Source organism: Dendropsophus ebraccatus, chromosome 5, assembly GCF_027789765.1.
Source record: "Dendropsophus ebraccatus isolate aDenEbr1 chromosome 5, aDenEbr1.pat, whole genome shotgun sequence".
NCBI lineage: Eukaryota > Metazoa > Chordata > Amphibia > Anura > Hylidae > Dendropsophus > Dendropsophus ebraccatus.
In genome coordinates, this window is record NC_091458.1 from 102,778,862 (window position 1) to 102,801,521 (window position 22,660).

The 22,660-nt window shown below is 38.5% G+C and overlaps 1 protein-coding gene across 2 annotated transcripts in view; it reads left to right on the top strand.

Annotated features, from left to right (window-relative positions):
- The first annotated feature begins 17,930 nt into the window (after nt 1-17,930).
- The window catches only part of GABRB3 (gamma-aminobutyric acid type A receptor subunit beta3), a 112,377-nt gene continuing 107,647 nt past the window's right edge, over nt 17,931-22,660 (top strand). For both annotated transcript variants that reach the window (XM_069972392.1, XM_069972391.1), the window contains exons 1-3: nt 17,931-18,010; nt 18,237-18,328; nt 18,505-18,572. In XM_069972392.1, coding sequence (XP_069828493.1) covers nt 17,931-18,010; nt 18,237-18,328; nt 18,505-18,572 — 240 coding nt within the window. The remainder of the gene's footprint in view (nt 18,011-18,236; nt 18,329-18,504; nt 18,573-22,660) is intronic.

Consider the following 22,660-nt stretch of genomic DNA (forward strand, 5'->3'; position numbering starts at 1 on the left):
GATTGAGGGTTGGAATATTGCTGGCATCACTTAAAAATTGTCTGTTTATGCCGACGACATGCTGGTATACTTGGCAGATCCGGGCCCTTCACTGGAAGCACTGCTACAGACGGTTGATGAGTTTGGCTCCTACTCTGGGCTTTAAGTGAATTGGTCCATATCTGTCCTATACCCGGTAGACTCTGTAGATCCCACCTCCATCACAACATCCTCCTCCCTTATGGTTGTTGATAAGTTTGTGTATCTTGGTATTCTAATACACAAAGATGTACATTTATTCGCCTCCCTGAATATCACCCCTACAATGCAGGTGGTCACATGTAAATTAAAAGCTTGGGATACTCTCCCATTATCCCTGATAGGTCGTATCAATATTTTCAAAATGATTCTGCTACCCAAGTTGTTGTATCTCTACAGGGCAACACCGATTCCTTTGCCAAAAGCCCACTTTGTAGCCCTGGACAGACTCCTGACACCATTCCTGTGGAGTGGGCGCCCACCCAGACTAGCCAGAGCCACATTAAAGGCCCCATGGCAAAAGGGTGGCTTAGCCTTGCCCGATATGTATGCATACTACATGGCTGCCCAGTTGTCATATGCAGCATGGTGGGTCAGGGTAGATGCAAACAACCCTGCAGTGGTACTAGAAGTGGCCTTAACTGGTTCATATGAGGCGCTCACAAACCTTATTTACAGAAAGGGCACTGCGTATATTCCGTACCCTACTACTAATATGGCCATCACACTTCAGGTGTGGAATAAACTAGCTGAACCTTACCCCAGGAATGGTGAGGAGAATTCTTGGTCGCCCTATATTCGCTTATGGATGAATGGCATCTGCCAGAACTATTTAGTCTTCCAGATTTCACCTTTTGGGCCCAGCGGGGACTTAAATATTTGGCTCAGTTGTACCCCGAAAGTGTCTTCTCCACATTCGCAGACCTTAAGCAAAGGTTTAATCTCCCTCAGTCTGCCTTATTCCGATACTTTCAGTTAAGGCACACTTGCAGAGTACAGTTTGGGGGGGAACGCATTATATTGGATTGTGGCCCCATTGAAGGGGTGATATGTAGGGACCCTCTGCAGAAACCGATATCATCATTATACTCAACGTTAATGTCCATGCAGAGTGCCCCAAATGACAGTTCATTTGCCAAAGGGCAGGCTGATATTCCCTCTCTTGAAGACCATCATCTTAAAGAATTGGTAAGCTATTGGAAAAAAATCTGTAATATGTGCTAGAGACCAACTGATCCAGGTTAAGTGGCTCCACACTGTGTACCTTACCCCAGTTAAATTAGTGCGGATGGGCAGCCTTTCAGTGTACACTTGCTCTAGGTGTGGTGGGGGGAAGGGTACATGGATCCATATGATTTGGCTTTGTCTAGTCATTCAAAACTTCTGATCCAAAGTGCATCACTTACTGAATGCGGAGTTGGGGCTTCCGGGAGTATGCGCACCTGAAAATAGTCTGCTTGGTCTGGTAAATTATTTGGTACCTACTAAATATAGCCGTATTCTGTATAGGTTCCTGCTATATTATGCCCGTAAAACAATTCTACTGAATTGGAAACCTAAGCGTCCTACTTTGTCCCACTGGCTGAAACTGGTAGATGACGATTTGGAAATGTATAATGTTACATATTTGGCTAGAGGCACCCCTAAAAGGTTCTATCACATTTGGGAACCTTGGTTATCTGCTAAAACAACTTTAGCTGGGTTGAGGGATGAGGCACAGCTCCCGAGCAATGTGTGAATGGAGTGAGCGAATGAATAGTACATGTGTTTTCTCTGATTGTAGAACAGGCCCTATACAATGTTGAGGACTTTGACTTAGTTTATACCTTGCTGCCACATACTGAGCACCCTTAGACACTCTGTTGCATAGGCCGCTGTATAATAGTTAGGTTGACCTGCATATTTTCCTTTAATCTGAGGGTTGAATTGTACTACTGCTGTACCCTTTTGCTCACTAGTATGTATGTTTTGTCTCTGTTGCTATTAATTTATGCCTTTTACTGTTAAATATTAAAAGCAATAAATAAAACCTTAAAAAAAAAAGTTAAACAGGAACAACGGTTTTGTGTAAGAATCTTTTTGTTGTGCAGTATATAATACAGAGTCTTCTCTGTAATAGGCTGTTGATGTTCACACATAGTATAACACCGTCCATTGTTCTACTGTTGTTATGCCGGTTGGCGTTCGGGATGTTCCTGCAGCTGATCGTGGGTACCGTTGGGCGTGCCCGCAATTCAATTAACCATTGACTACAATATAAAGTACGCCCGCTGACTGTACTTTACATTGTATGAACAGCTATTGTTTCCGGATGGCAAACAGAGTCCGGAAATAATAGGCATGTTCATTATTTTAACACTCGTTCCAAAGAATGGATGTTAAAGTAGCAATGTTGGAACAATGAATTCAATGCACTGCCACTACTGCAGAAAAGAATACACACTGATTTCATTTCAATCATTGTCTGTTCTTTTCTAAAGAAGAATGTGTGAACTTAGCCATACAGTGCAATACACAGGAAGGTCTGTTTCACAGTTTCCTCATTAACAGTAGTAGACACATATAGGGTGGGTTCACACACAGTATATTTCAGGCAGTATTTGGTCCTCATGTCAGGTCCTCATAGCAACCAAAACCAGGAGTGGATTAAAAACACAGAAAGGCTCTGTTCACACAATGTTGAAATTGAGTGAATGGTAGCCATATAACGGTAAATAACTGCCATTATTTCAATACAACAGCCGTTGTTTTAAGGAGCCACAAACCATGGTATTGTATTGTAATATCTGCATTGTAAGCCGTAAAGAGTACATCTGCAGGAGGTGGAACCAGATGACAAACAGGAACAACATGACTTTTGCACTGATTTGCAGGGACAAAAAAGAAAAGAGAATAATAAAGACTGGTTCTTGGAGATGAGGCTACCTTTCAACCCAATGTGGAAGGTCAATTGCCACAACAATAGAATTTGGGGCTCAGAAAAACCATGTACCCTTATCTAGCACACAATGGACTCACCCAAAGTTAACATGTTCTGTTCAATGAGCAGTCATAAAATGTAGTTTTATGCTGAGGATACAGCTGGACATGTTAAATGAAAGAGTTTTTGCCACAGATAGAATAGGTTCAGCAGGCTTTCCATTTATATGTTCACCAATACTCAACTAAAAATGTACTGGCAGCGGCAGAAACTATGGGGGAGATTTATGAAAGGGTGTAAATATACACCTAGTGTAAACTGCCAACGGCAACCAATCACAGCTCAACTTTCAGCTCTGGTAGACCAAAAGTGGAACTGTGATTGGTTGCAGTGGGCAGTTTACACCAGGTATATATTTACACCCTTTCATAAATCTCCCACAATGTGTTCATAGGAGTGACAGCCTTTACTACCATTTGTTAACATATTTAGTTTAAGCAATGTGCTTCTTCATAGCACTCACATACCTGTAATGACTGGTTTCAAATGAAAAAAAAAAAGTAAAAAAAAAAAAGCTTACTGTAGCAATACTATTCCTTCTTATAATCTATATATGGATACATTTTACTATGAGGGTTCTTGTCAAGTAACTGTCTTTCTTTTGCAGGAATGCAGTTGAAGAAAATAAAAGACTCTACGCAATTTATGATACGAGGTATGGCACTCTTACATTTATTTTTGTAAAGTGAAAATAATTCTCATTACTTGTGAATAAACATATTAATCCTTAATGTAAAAGTAATGATCATTGATGCAAAGGAACTACTGGGCTAAGAATCATACAGAAGTATCATTTAAAGTTAATTAAAAGTAAGTTCAACATGGCCAACATGGTATGAGAGGTGAACAGCCAAAACAATTTTAATATGTGATATTGAGATGTGATTGGAAGTTGGAGGACACTGGGATAAATATATCAAATTTATATAACATGCCAATTATATCAGCTCTTGGTATGATAACAATGATGTCCTATGGAAGAGTTATACTGGGTCTTTCGCCTTGTACTTGTACATTGTGTAGAGTCAAAACAAGCCTTTACCCATGCTAAGAAATTAGTTAATTGGTTTAACCCATTTGTTTTCACCGTAACCTTTCATTTATTTAAGGGTTCCAATTTTACAAGATTAAAATTCAAATTGAAAATTTATGATGCATTTTAAATATTTTTTTTAGACATTCTGGCACCTTACTTGACAAGGGGAAGGGCTTTATGGCAAACTGCTTGTCTTAGTGAGAAAGGGAGCTTGTGTGTGATTCATGTGCCAAAACATGTAGTAAAGTGTGTGTAAAAAAAAAAAGAAGGCACTAATAAGTGGTCTAATTTTAAACTAGACTGTCTCAAAATGACGCGAATTTATCACTATATTAAATCTGGTGCATTTTAGATTGTCTAGAATTTTAAATCATATGAAATTCGTCCCATTGCATATTGTTCTTTCTATATTATGATTCTTAATATAAGCAATACTAATAGATATATGACATATAGATTACTATTAGGCTATGTTCATACATTGTAAGAGACCGGCCATTCCGTCACGGCCGGTCTCAGAAAAGATTGCCCCAGCCGGTACTGCAGTACCAGCCAGACGATCTATAGCGCCGCGGAGTTCTTATGCGGGCATCCGTGCGAGCTCGCATCAGAACTTTTCACTAGACACTATGGAGCATGCGTCCGGAGCCGCTCGCTTTATAGTGTGCACCGACAGGGTTTTCTGCGGCCACTATTCAATGAATAGCGGCCTCAGAAAACTCACATGTTGGTTGCTCGCGGCACCGCTAGGGATCCTGGCCATAGACGGCAATGTAACGTATATTTTCTTAATAATCATGGCTGTTGTTGCAATCGGCAACAATGGCCGTAGTTTTACGAAAATATACATAGTGTGAACATAGCCTTACAATGTAAATAGCTTTCCCTTCTGGAAAGTAACCAACTTAACACCGTAAAGAGATAAGAAAAAGGGAAAACTACCCCAAGACTACTCTACATTTTATTTAGCCATTTACTTCTAGCACGGATAGCAACTTTAATTTACAGTATCTAACAAAACAACACACAATAAAAAGTGACTGTTTTTAATTAAGCATATTTACCCTTGACAGTTAAATAAAGCTTTTTTGTCTTAAGTTAGTAAAAAAAAAATCACTGCTAAGCAGTCTATTGTGGTTAATTTAAATAATGTATTTGACAGCATTTGTTTATTTGTTTGACTTCTAGGACATATACGCACACATTTTTGCTTTTGTTGTTGTTTGTATACAACATATTAGAGCATTTAGCTGGCCATTTTCTAGTAATATAGAAACAATTACTTTTCTCTTTGTTAAAAGGGTTTTCATAAAAAATAAGCCGTTTAGCTCATGTTTGATGCTGGGACCACAGGCAATACATTATAATTTCTGAGAGAATAAGACAGCGCCACTATTACTTGATGTCCATAAAAGAATCAATTGATAGGTAAAGTGCTCCAGTGCAAACGACACTATTTGTAGATTATCTCTGATGTTGTGGTCATCCTTAAGGTAGGATTTCCTTAGATAGGTAGAAATATTTATCATTATTATTCAAAGAGATATTAATCCGTGGTTTAGAGTAGAAAAATATAATAGACTGGTGATGCCTACAGGACACTGTCCTTTTTAATAAAAACATTATTTTAATGTTTTTAAAATAGTAGTTGATAGGAAATGTCCTCAGATTAGGTAGATGCTTGCAAAAGTTAGGCAATAAGGTGGAAGCACCCTGTACATAGATAATCCCCCTATCACGTATTAGGTAGAAGCCCCCAGTAGATAGAATCCTTATTGAGTAGTAACTCTCAGTTGGTAGATACTCCATTCGGCAGAAGCCCCCAGAAGGCATTCAGTACCCCCCTTAGGTAGAATCCCCAGTAGGTAGTATATTTCCCCCAGTTAGCAAGTTGCTTTTGGTAGGTTATTTCCCTCCCCCATTAGATAGGAGCCACAGTAAATATGTAATTACTCCTTAGTTAAGTAAGTGGACAGCACTGTGGATAGATCATTTCCCCTCTATTGGGTAAATGCAACAGTAGACTCATAATCCCCCTTCCAGTTAGGTAGAAGCCTGCAGCATGTAAATAATCTTATTAGGTAGAATCCCTCACTAGGTAGATACTCCCCATTAGGCAGGTCCTTCTATTAGGCAGGTAATCCCCCAATTGGTATATACCCCCTATAGGAGCCCTTAAATATGAGATGAGCAAACATTGAGCATGCTCAGATTCACCCTAAAGCGAGCAAGTGGTATTTGTTGGATGCAGAACTAGGGCGTACTGGAAAACATGGAAATTGCCTATGGCTGTATCAGCTGCTCTCTTTATTTTCAATCTATTCAAAGTCCCCACTTGTTAATTTCTCTTAGGTATGTATCAATAGGCATTCAAATCTTCCATTCTATTCAGCAAGTAGGAGAAACACACATATGTATTTGAAGGCACATAAATTATATTTTTTAAACTAAAGTATTTAATAACCTTAAAAAATAAATGTTGTACAACATAGTATGAAAAAAGTATTTTACTGTTAAACTATGACATCTGTTATGTCCATGCACGTTAATCATTACTTATATAACATGTAAAAGTATACATTCTTAGCCTCAATGTGAACTTCTAAAACCTTAAGAGTTTTTAACACTCTGAATCTCAAGAAAATCTCTTGCCTTTGTAATCCATTTTATCACCCAGAGAGATTGACGTAGCATTTTAAAAAAAAAAAAAAAAAAAATCAGCCCATCCTTATTAGGATTCCTTTACTTTTTTATCATAATGTTTGTCAAATAATTGTAATATAACACAGAAAAAAACAACCTGAATTCTTATAGAAGGCAAGATTATGGCTGTGTGACTTTCAGTGGCTAATAAAATCCAATGTAATTACCTTTCATAATACAGCGCCTCAGTTTCCTCAAGGGTTTATATTAAAGTGTAGTTATACTTCTCACCAGTTATTAGAGAACAGCTTACATAGTAATTCTTTTGTACATTTTTAAAACTAAAAATGATCAGTATAGAATCCTTGTTATTTGAAATTGTTAACCTCTGAGTGGCAGGATTTAATTCCCCCGGTTGAAGCTTTTATTTTTTTCTATAGAACTAACCAATTATACTATAGTCTGCAATGAGGCCCATTTTAACGAACTACAAAAATCTACTAAAGGGAAACTTTTTTTTAAAATTCAAATAATGTAAAGGCCTATTGGTAGGGTATACAGAAACACAACTAAATGTCAGCACACCTCTTGATCTGAAAAAGTGTAGATCTTTGATAATCTATGCTGGGAATCAGGAGCACTGTGCTTCTTATACAATGAAGCAATTTGTCTGGCTTATACCCTTTATCAGACTGAAGAAAACCCATCAAAAGCCAAATCAGAAAAAAAACAATATTATAAAAAATACAACAATTTCAGGCAATCATAATATATTATAAAGAGCACACACTGCTGTAATTATTGGTAAGCCTTCTACTTTAATAATGGGAATTATACATTAGTCTACATATACTGTATATAGCATCAGGGAACAAGCACAGGGCTCCTGATTTCCAACATAGATCAAGTTATCAGATCAAGTGGAGTGCTGACATTCAGTTGTTTCAGGTGTTTCTGTACACCCTACCAACATGCCTTTACTTTATAAAGAAGAAAGTTTCCCTTTAATAGCCTTATGTAGTCAATTAATATGGGCCTCATTGAAGACTATAATAAAATTGATTTGTTCTATAGAAAAAATTAGAGGCTTGTACGGGGGTGGTGGTGGGGGGGGGGTGGTAACCTGCCACTCAGAGCCATTGTTTTAAGATAACAGCAATTATTTGCCATTAAATTATGGCCATCCACTAAATTTCAACAGTGTGAACATAGCCTTTCTTTTTTTTTAATCTACTCCTGGTTTTGGTTGAAATATACTGAGCAAAAATACTGTGTGTGAACGTAGCCTAACACTGATAGGCAGCGTACACTGTCTTTAAAGGGGTACTCCAGCGGGGGGGCACTTTTTTGCTGGTTCCATCGGCGGGTCCCGCATCGCAACGCTCCAGTCCCTGGTGCCCGGCTGCTTCATGGTGTCTGACACGGGCCAGAGACAATACGTCTCAGTTCCGCTCAGCCAGTCAGTGACAGAGGCGGGATCTTAGCGGATTTGAAACAGATCCCACCTCCGTCACTGACTGGTTGAGCGGACTTGTGACGTCACGTCTCGGGCCCGCGTCAGACACCAGGAAGCGGCCGGGAACCGGGCACAGGAGCGCCGTGATGCGGAACACGCCGCTGGAACCGGGGAGGTGAGTGGACGTCTTTTCCCTCTCCCAGCAAAAAATTGCCCCCCCGCTGGAGTACCCCTTTAAGAAGCAATGCAGTTATGTATTACATCAATTAAGTAATCCCATGGGCTGAATAAAATGAAATATAAAAAGTAAAAAAAAAAATGTTAAAAAATTTTTAAAAGTAAAAAAGTTATTCCTTTCCAAAATGCCTTAATAAATCATTGCTATTATCAAATTATTGCTATATCTAATCTCATTATGTTATATCAAATCTAATCATGCTATAAAGCTAATGCATTGTTGATCCCACAAGGTGTGGTGAATGAACATACAAATGAAAAACTAGAAAGGAAAAGATGATTTTTTAATCAACCTCATGAACAAAAAGAAATAGAAGTTAATCAATAAGTCACACACAAACGTAGCTTTGGAAAAGTACCACTGCAGTTTTTAAGCCAAAGCCAGAAGTTGAAATAGCAGAAATCAGAGGTAAAAGTATTTCCTTTGTGTTTCTAATTCCTTTTGAATGAACTGATTCTGATTCAAAAACTTCATGGCAGTGTTCTGAAAAACTGCTGTAAGTGACAGGAGCCTAAATCTGATATAAGTGGTAGTAAGGCAACTACAGCCTGCCCCATAGAACAAAACAAGCTCAATAGAAAAGATTAAAGCTTTATGAATACAGTGCCCCCCCCCCCCCCCCAAAAAAAAAAAAAAAAAAAAAAAAAAAAACGATTTATTTCTCTTCAATTGTGTTTTTATTGTTCAAAAGTAGTAAAAAAAACTATATAAATTCAGTATTACTATAATCACCACAGAATAAATCTTACATGGTAATTATACAGTATAGTGAATGGTCCTTCAACCTTTTCCACCCCCACCAAAACTTCTAGAACACTATATGTACCCAAAATAGTGTCAATACAACTCCTCCTGCAAAAATCAAGCCCCTTTCCATCTATAGGCTACATCATTATAGCTCTTGAAATACAGTGATGAGCAAAAACAAAAAACAAACAGCCAGGATTAGAGATAAGTGAATTTACAGTAAATTTGGCCGTACTCTAACCTGATTGCTCGACGGGGGAATTCCACTGCCTGGAAAAGATAGATGTAGCCTTAGGGCTTCCTTGAAAACATAGATACAGCCCTAGGAGACTTATGGCTATATCTGTGTTTTTTAGACAGCCCTAGGGCTGCATCCATCTTTTACAAAAAAGAAAGAAAGAAAAAAGGCGCTTCCTAGTGCAATATTATAGTAATAAGTAGAATTATCGTGCAGAGGTGCTTTCTCAATGCACTCACCTTATTGTGTTGTGCAAAACATAGGCACAACACTATATCAAGCATAGATCTAATAGCGCAGCTTCAGACGGGATCATCCACACAGCGTGTGGAGTAGGTACATAACACAATAAGGATCCTTAAAGGACTTTAGGATCCAACAGCGATCTTCTAAAGTGCAAAGCGCAGGTATATACACTAGAATAGGGTAGTTAGTGGTATATTACCGCATTCGCGGTTACCAATAGTATAACACCCCAAATACTAGCATTAAAAGTAAAAAGTGGTTTATTGATAGTAGTGACGCATTTCGGCACTTACATCCATATGTGCCTTTTTCAAACCTAACCTTAGGCTTGAGAAAGGCACATATGGATGTTAGTGCCGAAACGCGTCGCTACTATCAATAAACCACTTTTTACTTTTCATGCTAGTATTTGGGGTGTTATACTAGGCTTGAGAAAGGCACATATGGATGTTAGTGCCGAAACGCATCGCTACTAGTGCCGAAACGCGTCGCTACTATCAATAAATCACTTTTTACTTTTCATGCTAGTATTTGGGGTGTTATACTATTGGTAACCGCGAATGCGGTAATATACCACTAACTACCCTATTCTAGTGTATATACCTGCGCTTTGCACTTTAGAAGATCTAAAAGTCCTTTAAGGATCCTTATTGTGTTATCCATCTTTTCCAGGCAGCGGGATTCAATAGCCGAACACTCAGCTTCAGGTTCAGCCAAACTTACTTTAAGTTTGCTCGTCTCTAATCAAGACCAGCATCTCACGTGCCAGGCTAGAACAATCCCCTGGCATGGGCACAGGCATGCAAGAGTTATTAAGAGGCATAAACCTCTATGTAAATCCATCGAAGCTCCCCATTCGCTGTCAGAGAAATCTATGCTGGCGAGCCAGGATTAATTGTAATAGATGTGGCACACACAGAGGTCATGCCCTCTTTGTGTGTGATCTTGGCCATGCTCTCTGGTGTAAACGGTAGAGGGGGGGGGGGCAAACAGTTTTGAGCAATTATGAGGGTGTGCACAAAAAATGTGCAAACTTTTGTCCTCTCTGCAACCTGCACTACTTGAGAAACGGCAGCTCTGTGTTATTAGTGTAACTATCATTTAACAATATGGCGACATGTCAGAGGTTTGCATTGGTCGGGATCCAGGTGCTGAGACCCGCTGATCACTAGAAGGAAGCGGCAGACGCGCTCAGCAGCACATGCACTGCCCCTTCTTCTCTGCTAATATAAGCAGTCTATGGAATTACAATGGGAGCCTAAGGATCTTCCAGCAATTCTGTATAACAGAAGTTCTATCGGCTCCCATCATAATGCAGATCACTCATATTACAAGTCTATAGCAGAGAAGAAGGGGAAGAGCCCACACTGCTGAGCGCGTCTGCCCCTTTATTCTAGTGATCGTCAGGGGTCTCAGCACCCGGACCCCGACAGATGCAAACTTCTGACATATCGCTATGACATGTCAGAAGTTATTTTTTAATGATAGTTACACTTGAAATGATTAGTAACTAAGAGATGCATAACAGTATGTATCAGACAGGAGATTTTCCCCGCACAACTGTTGAACAGAACAGATTGTCCCCACACAGTACTGACACATAGCAGATTTCCCTACACAGTGTTGGCATGTAGTAGCTTGCTTCCACACAGCAGACCACCCGCAATAATGCTAAGCAACAGAATAGCTTAGTACTGGAGTGAACGCATAGTAGAATTAAACTGGACTAAAGTGAATGATAACTAACAGACACTAACACTACTGAAAAGTAGTAGTCATGCGACATTAGCCATAAGATTGGATGATTACTACTTTTATGTTTTAGTTCGTTTAGTACATATGATACTGACCATGTAGATTTGTCCCACAGTAATGTGCATTCACTTTAACCCAGAGCTAATGCCTATATCCCACATCATAACGGCCAACAAAGTTTTCTTGAAACTGCAATGATGCCTTTTGCAATCCTCTTCTTATCAATAACATTTTCTTACTGACTTCATTAAATTCTGAGTAAAGTTTACTCGAGTGGAAGGAAATGGCACTGTCTCACTGTATTTCTCTAACCCCTGCAGAGTGCTAACTCTGGTGAAGGCCCTGCAGACCCCGGGTACATAGAATGTATGGAGAAAGTTACTTACCATGTCTATAGGTGCATAATTATGTGTATAGCATAATAACAGATAGGTAACTGTAGAGATAGCATGCAAGCATGGTTTTACAATACTGGGATGCCAATACATAAAGTTGAAAGTGATGAACAAATGTCATGCTTTAAATATGGACCACTGAATTGATGTACGTTTACAGCAACATAGATATTTCAAAAATTACATTCATAGAAACATTTTTTACATCGTATGTGTTTAGAATCATATTAAGCATATAAAAGACTCAATTAGTAACATGTAAAAATATGGAGCAAAAATGAAGTTAAATATTGGAGCCAAATCTTTAAATGGAGCCAAATTAAAAATGCAACTGTTCTAATTGGAGCATGTAATAATGTTGACATATGCCTGACCTAATTGTCTCATATTGCCAGTAGGATTCCAGGCCAGAGTAGATGTGCATGGTTTAAGGGTATGGACACACATAGCGGAAACCAGGTGGGTTAGATGTGGCCACATTGCTTTTTAGTGTAGTTTTCATAATGATTAACAATATAGTTTTATGGGTAAAACTGTTTACCTATGACATCATGTCCCATAAACCCCTTAAGGAATGAGCCAATTTTTGTATTTTCCTGTTTTTCCTACAGACCCACATGAGCCCATTATTTTTTTATATACCAATTGTACTTCGCAATGACAGACTTAATGTTTCCATAAAATACGCTGCAAAACAAAAAAAATTTGGAGTTTGGAGGTTTCATGTTTACGCCATCCACCCTATGGTAAAACTGACATGTTATCTATGTTCCTCAAGTCAGTGCAATTACAACGAAAGGCAACATATATCACTTTTATTTTATTTGACTGCTTTTAAAAATGATTAAAAAAAAACCTAAATGTTCTTATTGCTCTATTCTGATCCTTATATTGCTTTTTTTCTTTGTCTATGGGGCTGTGTGAGGTGTCATTTTTTGCACCATGATCTGTACTTTCTATATATTATTACAATTTTTCTGAATTTGCTGTCACCAAATGTCATCAATTTTGTGCTTTGGCCTTTTTTTTGTGCTAACATAGTTTACCATGTGAAATTAGGAATGCCCTGATTTAATAGTTTGATTGCGCACACAGCAATACCAAATATGTTTGTTTATTTATTTTTATTTATAAAATGGGACAGGGGTTGATTTATTAGGAGATGAATTTGAAGTCCCCCCCCCCCCCCCCCCGGCAGACTTCTATGATAACTGCACTGATTACTCAAAGAGATCAATTTAGTACATATGTACAACATTCATCGCTGACATCATTGCTCAATTACTATGGACTGCTGGAGCCCATAGTAATCAAGCCCCGAGCCTGGATCAGCATAATTGCAATCGCATCTACTAGACCACCATGGATCAGGTTTTAATAGGATTTAAATGCAGCCATCAGTTTTGACAGCTGCATTTAAATGTCTAACTAGCCTGGCATGGTGGTTGGCATGTCGATTACGGTGTGACCCTTCTCTGAACTTCCTTAAGGGTGCAATGACATATGGGGACATAATCAGTCATTAAGTGTTAAAGTGTCATTGTCTTTATATTCACTATTTTATTTAGTTATCATGCTTTAAAACAAAGCTATAATTATCTGAAATCCAGACCCAGTCTCCCGAAGGCAGCTTTTCAGTATTGTGCTGGTTAAAGAAAAGAGACCAAACACAGGAAGTCCTAGCCAGTACATAGTGTCGTAGCTCAATGCGTTCATTCTGACCTAGTTTCTGCCTCCTTATTTGCCCTTTATATGCTATCCTGGTGGTGACCCTTGCTTGTTGTGACCACTCTGGGCTGGATTGTCATTTTGGAAAAAGTGCTGCAATCTAAGTTTTGACCCTAGGTTTGTCTGGCTACTCTTCATTGTGTTCAGCTTATTTGTCTATTTCTGTCCTGACCTGTGTCCTTATACCCTGCTTCTGCATGTAGTTCAGTGTAGGGCCCATTGCCAGTTGGGGCCACCATTTAAGGTGGATTTTCAAAGTAGGTAAGGACAGAGGCTGTGGGTGAGAGCACAGTTATGCTCAGCCAATCGCGGCTGAGCAGCTGATGACGCGGCAGAGGGCAACCGGCACGAGGGACGTTCGGAGCGGTTGGGCTGGCCGCCTGAAGATGACATAATTGTCACAAGATGGCGGACGGGGGTCGACACGAATCAGGTGAGTATAGAGACCTACACTTCCAGGGGTGGCGTGGGTGGGGGGAAACACGGGGAAGGGGGCCATTCACTAAGATAACATACATTACAAAGTTGTATAACTTTGTAATGTGTGTTATTTAGTGAATAATTGCTTACCGCCGCACTACCCCTTTAAACCTACATTGTATTGTTATTGGGGCTAGAGTCAGTATATATTGAGCCTTGTATTATATTTATGTATGAACTAGTCATCTGGGTGGTGTCCGGCCCATAACTAGTCATGGATCTCTGCCTGTCAGCCAGACAAAGAGGCGTTAAAAGGTTTTTTTTTCCAGAATATGAAGTTACTGAAGATGAGTAGTTTAATCAGAACAATTGTGCGGATTGGTTCCCTTTAATAATTGAACAATTGTATCCTTTGTTATTGTGGTCATTCTAGAGTTGTGTTAGTTGTGGTCATATAAGTAGTATATTGTTTTACATTTGAGCATTAAGGGGGAAATTTACAGCTGAGTCTAATAGCTGTGATTTTTTTTAACTTGCTTTAGCCCTTTGTATTTCTCCTTTTGCTTGGTGAATTTATAAAAAATGTTCGGAAAAAATTGCACACGTCCTGAAAGAATTGCACATGGCTTCATACAACTGCACACAGCATATTTTTTGTCTCACAAACAAGTGAAATGTATTCACCTGGTCTGGATGTAGGACTGCTCCAGTAAGTGTGAATTTTTGCGCACATGTTAAATAAAGCGCAGATCCCGGATTATGCTAATTTTTAGACAAAAACACAAAACAGACATAAAAGAAATCACATCTAATAATTATTTGCATGTCGAATACTGGTTCATAAATTCCACTAAGGCTATGTTCACACTACGTAAAAGTACGGCCGTTGTTGCCATCGGCAACAACCGCCGTACTTTGTACTGAGTGGAACACTGCCTATTCTTCTATGGGATCCCAGACGGAGCGTATACACTTAGCATATGCTCCGGCCGGGATCCCATGCCGCAAACAACTGACAGTACTGCAGTACTGCAACTGACAGCACTGCAGTACCGGCCGGTATGATCTTTGCAGAGACTGGCTGTTCCGTGACCCGTCCGGGTCACAGAACGGCCTGTCATATACGCAGTGTGCACATAGCCTTAGGGCTATGTTCACACAGTATTTTTGCTCAGTATTTTGGTCCTCATATTGCAACCAAAACCAGGTGTGGATTGAAAACACAAATAGGCTATGTTCACACACTTGAAATTTAGTGGATGACCATCATTTTATGTCAAATAATGGCCGTTATTTCATAACAACAGTGTTATGTTTTAAAATAATGCTAATTATTTGCCTTTAAATGGCGGCCATCCACTAAATTTCAGCAGTGTAGGAACATAGACTTTCTGTGTTTTCAATCCACTCCTGGTTTTGACTGCAATATGAGGACCAAAATACTGAGCAAAAATACAGTGTGTGAAACCAGCCTAGGCCAACAAATGGGTGCAACCAACATTTATTCACCAAAACATAGGCTCAAAGCCCTTCATAAATGTTCCTCTAAGTGTCTTCTTCCGTGTGTTTTTGTTTATTGCAAAACTCCACCTAATAAACCAAATGCTGATATACAATGTTTTGTAATATAATCTAGCACACTGTTGTAGTCATGTAAAAATGCAATATCAGGCAGCTTCCTAGTGGTACATTATGTGCCATGCCCCTTATGAAATAATGCCATGGAGCCCTGGCCCTAATTGTTCTGTAGACTATGACAGATTATGCTTCCAGTTTATTCTCTCTGGGCACTGAAGCTTTGCCGGTCTGCAGGTGTCATTGGATGGCTCCAATGGTTGAAAAGAGATTTTTTTTGTTGATAAAATATTGTGGAATTGTTATCTATGCATTCTCCTGATGTGTTGTCTACAGCAGCGCCAGGACATAAGCCACACAAAATAAATAAATAAAAAAATATAAATTAGTGTTTTTTTTCCTTCACATTGTGCTTGAAATCCAGCCAATAGAATGAAGTTATTAGGCCATAGGCCAGTAATATTTCTATTCTCATACGAGTAAAAAAAAAAAAAAAAAAAAAAACCCTATGCAGTCAGTCGTCTTACTAATGTCATGCTGTACAGTAAAGTGCTTCTGGAAGCAGACTGTGCTGAGGTCAGTCGTACTATAGAATATAGGAAGATTAGCCAGCTTCAATTAGTAAAATCCTATTTGATGCAAGCGGCAGGGTTTTAAGTGCAGCACTTACAAAGTGCCGTGATGCTTGGAATATGTCAATTACAGTGCCGATCGGATTGTAGAACTTAATGGCAAACTCTTACTGAGGAAGAAGAGCATTTTATTTATTATTTTTGCACTTCCCAAATTATTTGTATATACATCTTAATACCATCTAGTTAATCAAACTCATGCCAGTGTAATATGCCACGTCTGCATACGTATTATGAAAAGATGTCCTGCCCAAACTGTGGGTTTAGGCTATGTTCACAAATATCTTATCAAATAATGTGCTACAATAAAGTGTATAGAAAAATGTCTGTCTGTGAATCCATTGTTATATATATAATAGTAATAAAGGAAATAATATATGTGCAGAGCTCTCTGTTTCCATATTAACCAGTAAAATCACCATGATAGATCTGTATGTTTTGTTAGACCTGCAGTTGGACTGGTGGGCCCTACTTGAGAACTACTGTATATTACATGTGTACTGTGCTGGCACTACTATAGTGCCATTATAGCAGGCATGAGTATGCCAGACACTGTAGGTAAACCAACCTAACAAGCACAATTAACAAACAATAAAATCAAAAAGAGTTAAATGACAAAATTCCTCTCTTACATCTGTAAATGCCATGCTAAGTGCAAGTCCAGAGCTCTCCTAGGATGCCAGATGGCTTCTTAGCATTATTACATTAGCAGCAAATGGCACAGATCTGCTGAGGATTCATCACCACACAGGGAATAATTGTGTTGCTTTTGCCAACTGTACCCAGTGTTCAGAAGAAGAGAGGGTTAAAAATGACAGACTGGTGAAAGCCTCCTCCTAAATAACTGCTGTCACAGTCAGGCAGGATTCCGAATGTTAACACTGTCATTACCAGAGCACGACCCAGGCAACAATAGTCATGCAGTCTGCAGCAAGGAGGCTTGCACTTCCAGCTTGCTCCCTGTAGTCTAGTAGTCATGCTTTGTGTCTTATCCATACAGATTCCCAGGCTGTGCTGTTGGGGGAGGGAATCCCAGGATCTCCTCCCGTCACTCACACACGTGTTGTCTCCTCCAGCCTGTGCTGAGGAAGGGAAATACCAGAGCTATATCTGGCTTCAGCTGCGGACACTGCTGCACAGGAGCAATGCTGCACTGCTGAGTGCTCTCTTCCTTCTGGGGACTGTCACTTGTATCTATGGGAGATTGCAATGTGGCAATGGGGCTCCTCATGCTTAGGGACACTCTGCACCTGTCTAGCCTGGTGACACTCTTTAGATGATCGACCACCCATGGTGCCCTCTCCAGCCCTGGCAGGATCATTGTCCCTCTAGCTGGCAGCTCTACCTCTCTTCTTCATCATGACAGCAGAGCTTAAGAAAACGCAAGACACACATGCTATACACAAGTACATCGTCAGGAGGATTCTTACTGGAGTGATTTCCTTAGCTAACATCATCCAGTGATAGGAAGCAGATGAAAGGAAGAGCTCAGCCTAGAGTCCCTTTGCTAAGAGGAAAGCACCATTGTAGTTTTCTGCTCTAGTCCCTTAGTACTCATCCTTCCTTGTCCACATACAGACCCCAATTGCCCTCCTCTTGGCAGAACTATCTCCACCCCCACACACTGACAAGATTCCACTGATGGCACTGCTGAGAAGAGCCCATAGTCGGTGCCTAATGCTACTGGCTGAGGATTGCTTGGGTCTCTAGAGCCTCTCTGGATGTAAGTTGTGAGGTTCCATCCTGTCCACCCAGAAGCTTGGTGCAGGTGGTGGATCTGCCCCCAGTGGCTGTTTCTCATGGTGCACAGGACGAGTGGAGGCATGTGGAGCTCTCTTGGAGGACGTCTCTTTGGGTTTATCTCTGCTCCAGTTCTGGTTGCAGTTGTCTGCTGTGCCCAAAGGTAAGTTAGCCTATTGCATGCAATAAGGGGTGACCTAATGGTTTTCTTAGGCTTATAGTACTTATGATGCCTCCTGAGTTGGTGTTTGTAGCTGCAATAAACCTTCTAACCATCCTAAAATGATTGACATTGAATCAAGTGAACAAATGATACATAAACTTGTTGTAAAAGCATTATTTCATACAAAACTTTGCCCCTAAGCCACCTCCACTTTCTATCTCCACAGTGTCAATGATCCTGGTAACATGTCTTTTGTGAAGGAAACAGTGGACAAACTGCTCAAAGGCTATGACATCCGTCTAAGACCAGACTTTGGAGGTAAACAGTGCTTCACTTGTAATACATGTAACATTTCCTTCCTTGTCTTTATGGCTGGCTGGATGCATTTGTTGTTAGCCATATAGCTTTGTAAGCTTGTGTGCAGCTTGTCTGTGTTCAGGATGACCTGATAAGTAAACTTTTCATAGAGAGAATACCCACTTGTTTTTTTCCAGGTTCCCCAGTAGCTGTTGGAATGAATATAGACATTGCCAGCATTGACATGGTGTCTGAAGTTAACATGGTAAGCTCATACCAATCATAATGGCTTCTTTTTTTTTTTGCTGACTCATGATCTCTGTGTGTGTTGCCAAAAGTTTGTGACATAAGTATATAGTGCTGGGATGTTGTGGGGGTCCTTATCCACCTTTTATCTTCAATTAACTTTGTTAGGATAAGAAAAAGGAAATAGAGTATGGAATTTACCTTTAAGTATTTTTTTTAATAGTGAATTTGAGGCCATGACTTTGTGAAGGCTACAGTATAATGTATATGGTCTCCCTGCAGGGTTGCTGTCTATGGTGCTGAAACTTGGTCGGATTTGATCTGCTTCATTAGCTGTGCATGAATAGTTTAGTGGAAATATAGTACATGCTCATAAAAAGTGGAGGAAGGTCCTAAATGCATTATGAAGAGGGATTTGGTACATCAATGACTGTATAGATGTATTGATTGATTGATCTCTTTGAATTATATACTTTTCTTGAAGGGAATATGAACAGGTCTCTTAATCCAATATTTATAACATACATTATTTTGGTAATAAAACTGAGTGTCGAAGGTCATACAGATCAATACTCAATAGTATGATTATTTCTTATTGGTGTATCACAGAGTTTATTATGGCTATAATAACCAGTGTGTAAAAATTAGCAGCTAATTTATATGTCAATAAATAGCCCTAGAAGTGGATTTGGATAGACTAGCAATAATTTGCTTATTTTATATAGTAAATGTATGATTTTATGAGTTTCAGTCAAACTATCTTGACCATATTGTATATATTATTACTGTTGGTGTGCATGCACAAGCTCTAAGGGATTTATTTGTTGACAAGTTTGGAGATCTAACACTAGTATGGTTAATAAATTCATATACTCTTAGGGTCATATGCTTGCACTGTTTGCACTTTTATTTTTTTGGCTGATACTGGGCTTTTACGCCTAGTGTATTTTTTGTACAACATTTATCAAGGCAAATTAGCTAGGTTTCTATGCTAGGAGGGGGCCTGGTTTCATGTGCAATTTTTTTTATTTTTCTGCAAACAAAAGTGCAGCAGTACTGCACTGCTACTGTGAACATACTTTTAGTCAAGCTGTATTCGGCAAAAATTGCACAACAATATTTATGCATGTATAGTGAATTGTATATAATAGTATATTCTGCACAAGGAAAACAAGAATATGCAGTGTGTAATAGTTGACACCTGCTCAAAAATTGTGCTTACTGTTTTTCCTGGGCAATGCAGGTATAGTATTCATTGTGCTAATAGCACCTGATCAATAAAACACCCTAGCATTAATATTCCTCTTTTTAATATTGAGCTGACAGTGCAGTTTTGTACTGTACAAAGTGCCTCAGGCCTCCATGCAATAGTGTTAGGAAACATTTCTGCATGAGAGAGAAAGTGCATTATTAATTGTCCAGAGTAACTCCTTCCTCCATTATCATTTTTCATTGTAGTTCTTAGCTCTTGTATAAAGATGTTGTATTGTCATCTGAGTTACCCAATATTTTACCTTGTTTTACCTAGTTTTAATGAATTATAAATAGTTTTATGTAATGATTTATGAACTACATTATAACTGTGTGTATTAATAAAAATTAGTACCCATTCCATTTAGCATGTATAATATTTATAAAGAAATCTTATATTTTAATGTAACTATAGAGATTTTTTCCATAACAAATATGTAATGGCAGTGTTGTGCAGAAAATTTGGGGGGAATTGCCCACTTCTCTGTTGCATTTGAAAATAATACAAAACCTTTTAGAGCACTGTGTGTGAAACAAAACCATAATAATTCTAGATTGTTGAATTTGAAATTTCCACATTGGGTGTGTATTTAAGCACTTTGTGTGTTTCTTAGTAAGTCTGAAATAGCTTGCAAATATTTTTTTTTGTAATGATCATAGAATTCACCCATAAGTATTATACAGTATGAATCCCACACTTTCATTATTGGGTCCCTGTCATTGGATCTGTAAGAAGAACTGACCAGGTCACAGGCAATATCCTTTATACTCACATTGATTTCCAACTAATTGTCTACCATTAAGGAAATCATTTAAGTATAGTATTAAAAGTACTAAAAAAATCTCCTTCTATGGTAGCTCTGAAACTTTACAGCAAAAGGAATAATTTATTCCCAGTTTCTCATGATTCATCAAAGCTTGGCAAATGCTTTTCACAGTATTGTCCTTTAGGTATCATATTGCAGTTCAGTAATGTCTCATAAGTCCATCAAAGTTAATGTGTCCATCTATATTTTAAGATATAAACTGTTACGAGTGGTTTCTCTACATGCTTCCCCATTTCTGAGATATGTGGGTTTATAATTTTTCTGTCAAATCAGATAAATGGGTAATCCTATTACGTAAAGATTGCTTCCCGATCCCTTCAGCCAGTTTGTGGCTGCTGAAGGTGTAAAAAAGAGCTAAACATTCACACCCCCTGACTGTACAAGTATGTCCATTACCTAATACTCACTCCCATAATTGAAGTTAAGTTTATGTCCATCTGAATATTAACTGATTTGTCAAACTATAAACCAACATATCTCAGTAACAGGAGGATTTATCAAGAAACTGTAAAAAGATATGGTTATAATTGTGTTGGTTAAACACACATGGGAATAATCATACTGTGGCAATATCTGTAGCTAATTATGAACAACTAGAAGATGCCTCTACCAAAGATATGGACAGTTCTTAATTTGGAAATTCTGGAAAAAAAACTTGAGGTGAAGTAACAGATTTTTATGGAACATGCCAAGTTTTATATTAGAATCCCCACCCATCCTCCTGTGTTGTCACTGAAACATCAATAGGAGAGGATTCTGGCAAGGGAAAAACATTAAAGATCTCCAGCTCCTTAGCAGTAATTTCTTTATTATACCATGTAGGAAACCAACATGTTTTGGGCTAACTTGCCCTTATTCATTGTTCTTATAGATATTCATGTTCTATATATATAATATGCTTTCTCCAAGCTTCAGGGTCTCACATTGCATAAATTGATGTGAGGGAAAGAGAAAATGTTTATAGACATTTATAATCGTTTACATGTTTATAGAACATGGAAATCTTCCAAAACATGAATAAGGGCAAGTTAGTGTCAGTTTCCTACAAGATATAACAGAGAAATTATTGCTAGGTAGCTGGAGAGTCTTTGATGTTTTTCCCTTGCAAGTTTTTATCCCTGAATCCGGGAGATATCTCTCATATGCTCCATCATAACAGATGAGGCAAATGGTAGAAGCCTATTCTCTAGAGTGTTGATCTTAAACATTACTTTGGCTTTTTGCAGATGATTCTAGTCTACATCTGTGCTTCTCAAACTATGAGATGGTCCTCACCATTGAGACATCCTCTAGTTGTTGGTGTGGCACAGCTGGAGAGGCAGTGATAATAAGCTGGACAATCCTTTCTCTAAAACAAATTAAAGATAGACTGAACAATACTTTTTTTTTTATGCATGGACTTATGCATACTTATATAAGATCACTTACAGATAGTGAGAGTCCAGCATCCTCTTGGTCAGTCTGGCTAAGGCATCACTTTGTTCTGTTGGTTGAGGCACCAGTAAAAAAAAGTTTAAGAACTACTGGTTTACATTATAAATTACACTATTTAATTTTGTGTTCCAACTTTTTGTGTATCAAGAGTATCAGGTTTTTTTTTTTTGTTGGCACAAATTACCATACTGAAGAGCTCAGTACTTATAACATATGAAACAACTCTGTGAGTGAATGTTCATTATTCACTTTATGCTTTACAGCTCGCAAGATAAATAGAGCTAGTTTTGACATGACTAAATTTTGTATTGTGATCAATGATTCTTCCTAGACATTGTTTGGATAGTTGCCTGAGGGTTTTTTTTATCTTCTCTACTCATACTGTGCCTATAAAAGTCACAATGTTCTTCGTGCCACCCGTGATTTTTCAAAGAGATGTAGTAATAAGTAAAATCATAATATATAGCTTAATTTTGCATATTTTTTACTGTTCAGTCTGATTTTTTAATGCATTTGATTACTTACACATTCAGGCTATGGTTTCCCTTTTGTTTCTTTTTTTTTTTTTTTAATGACGTTCTTCATTTTTAGTTTA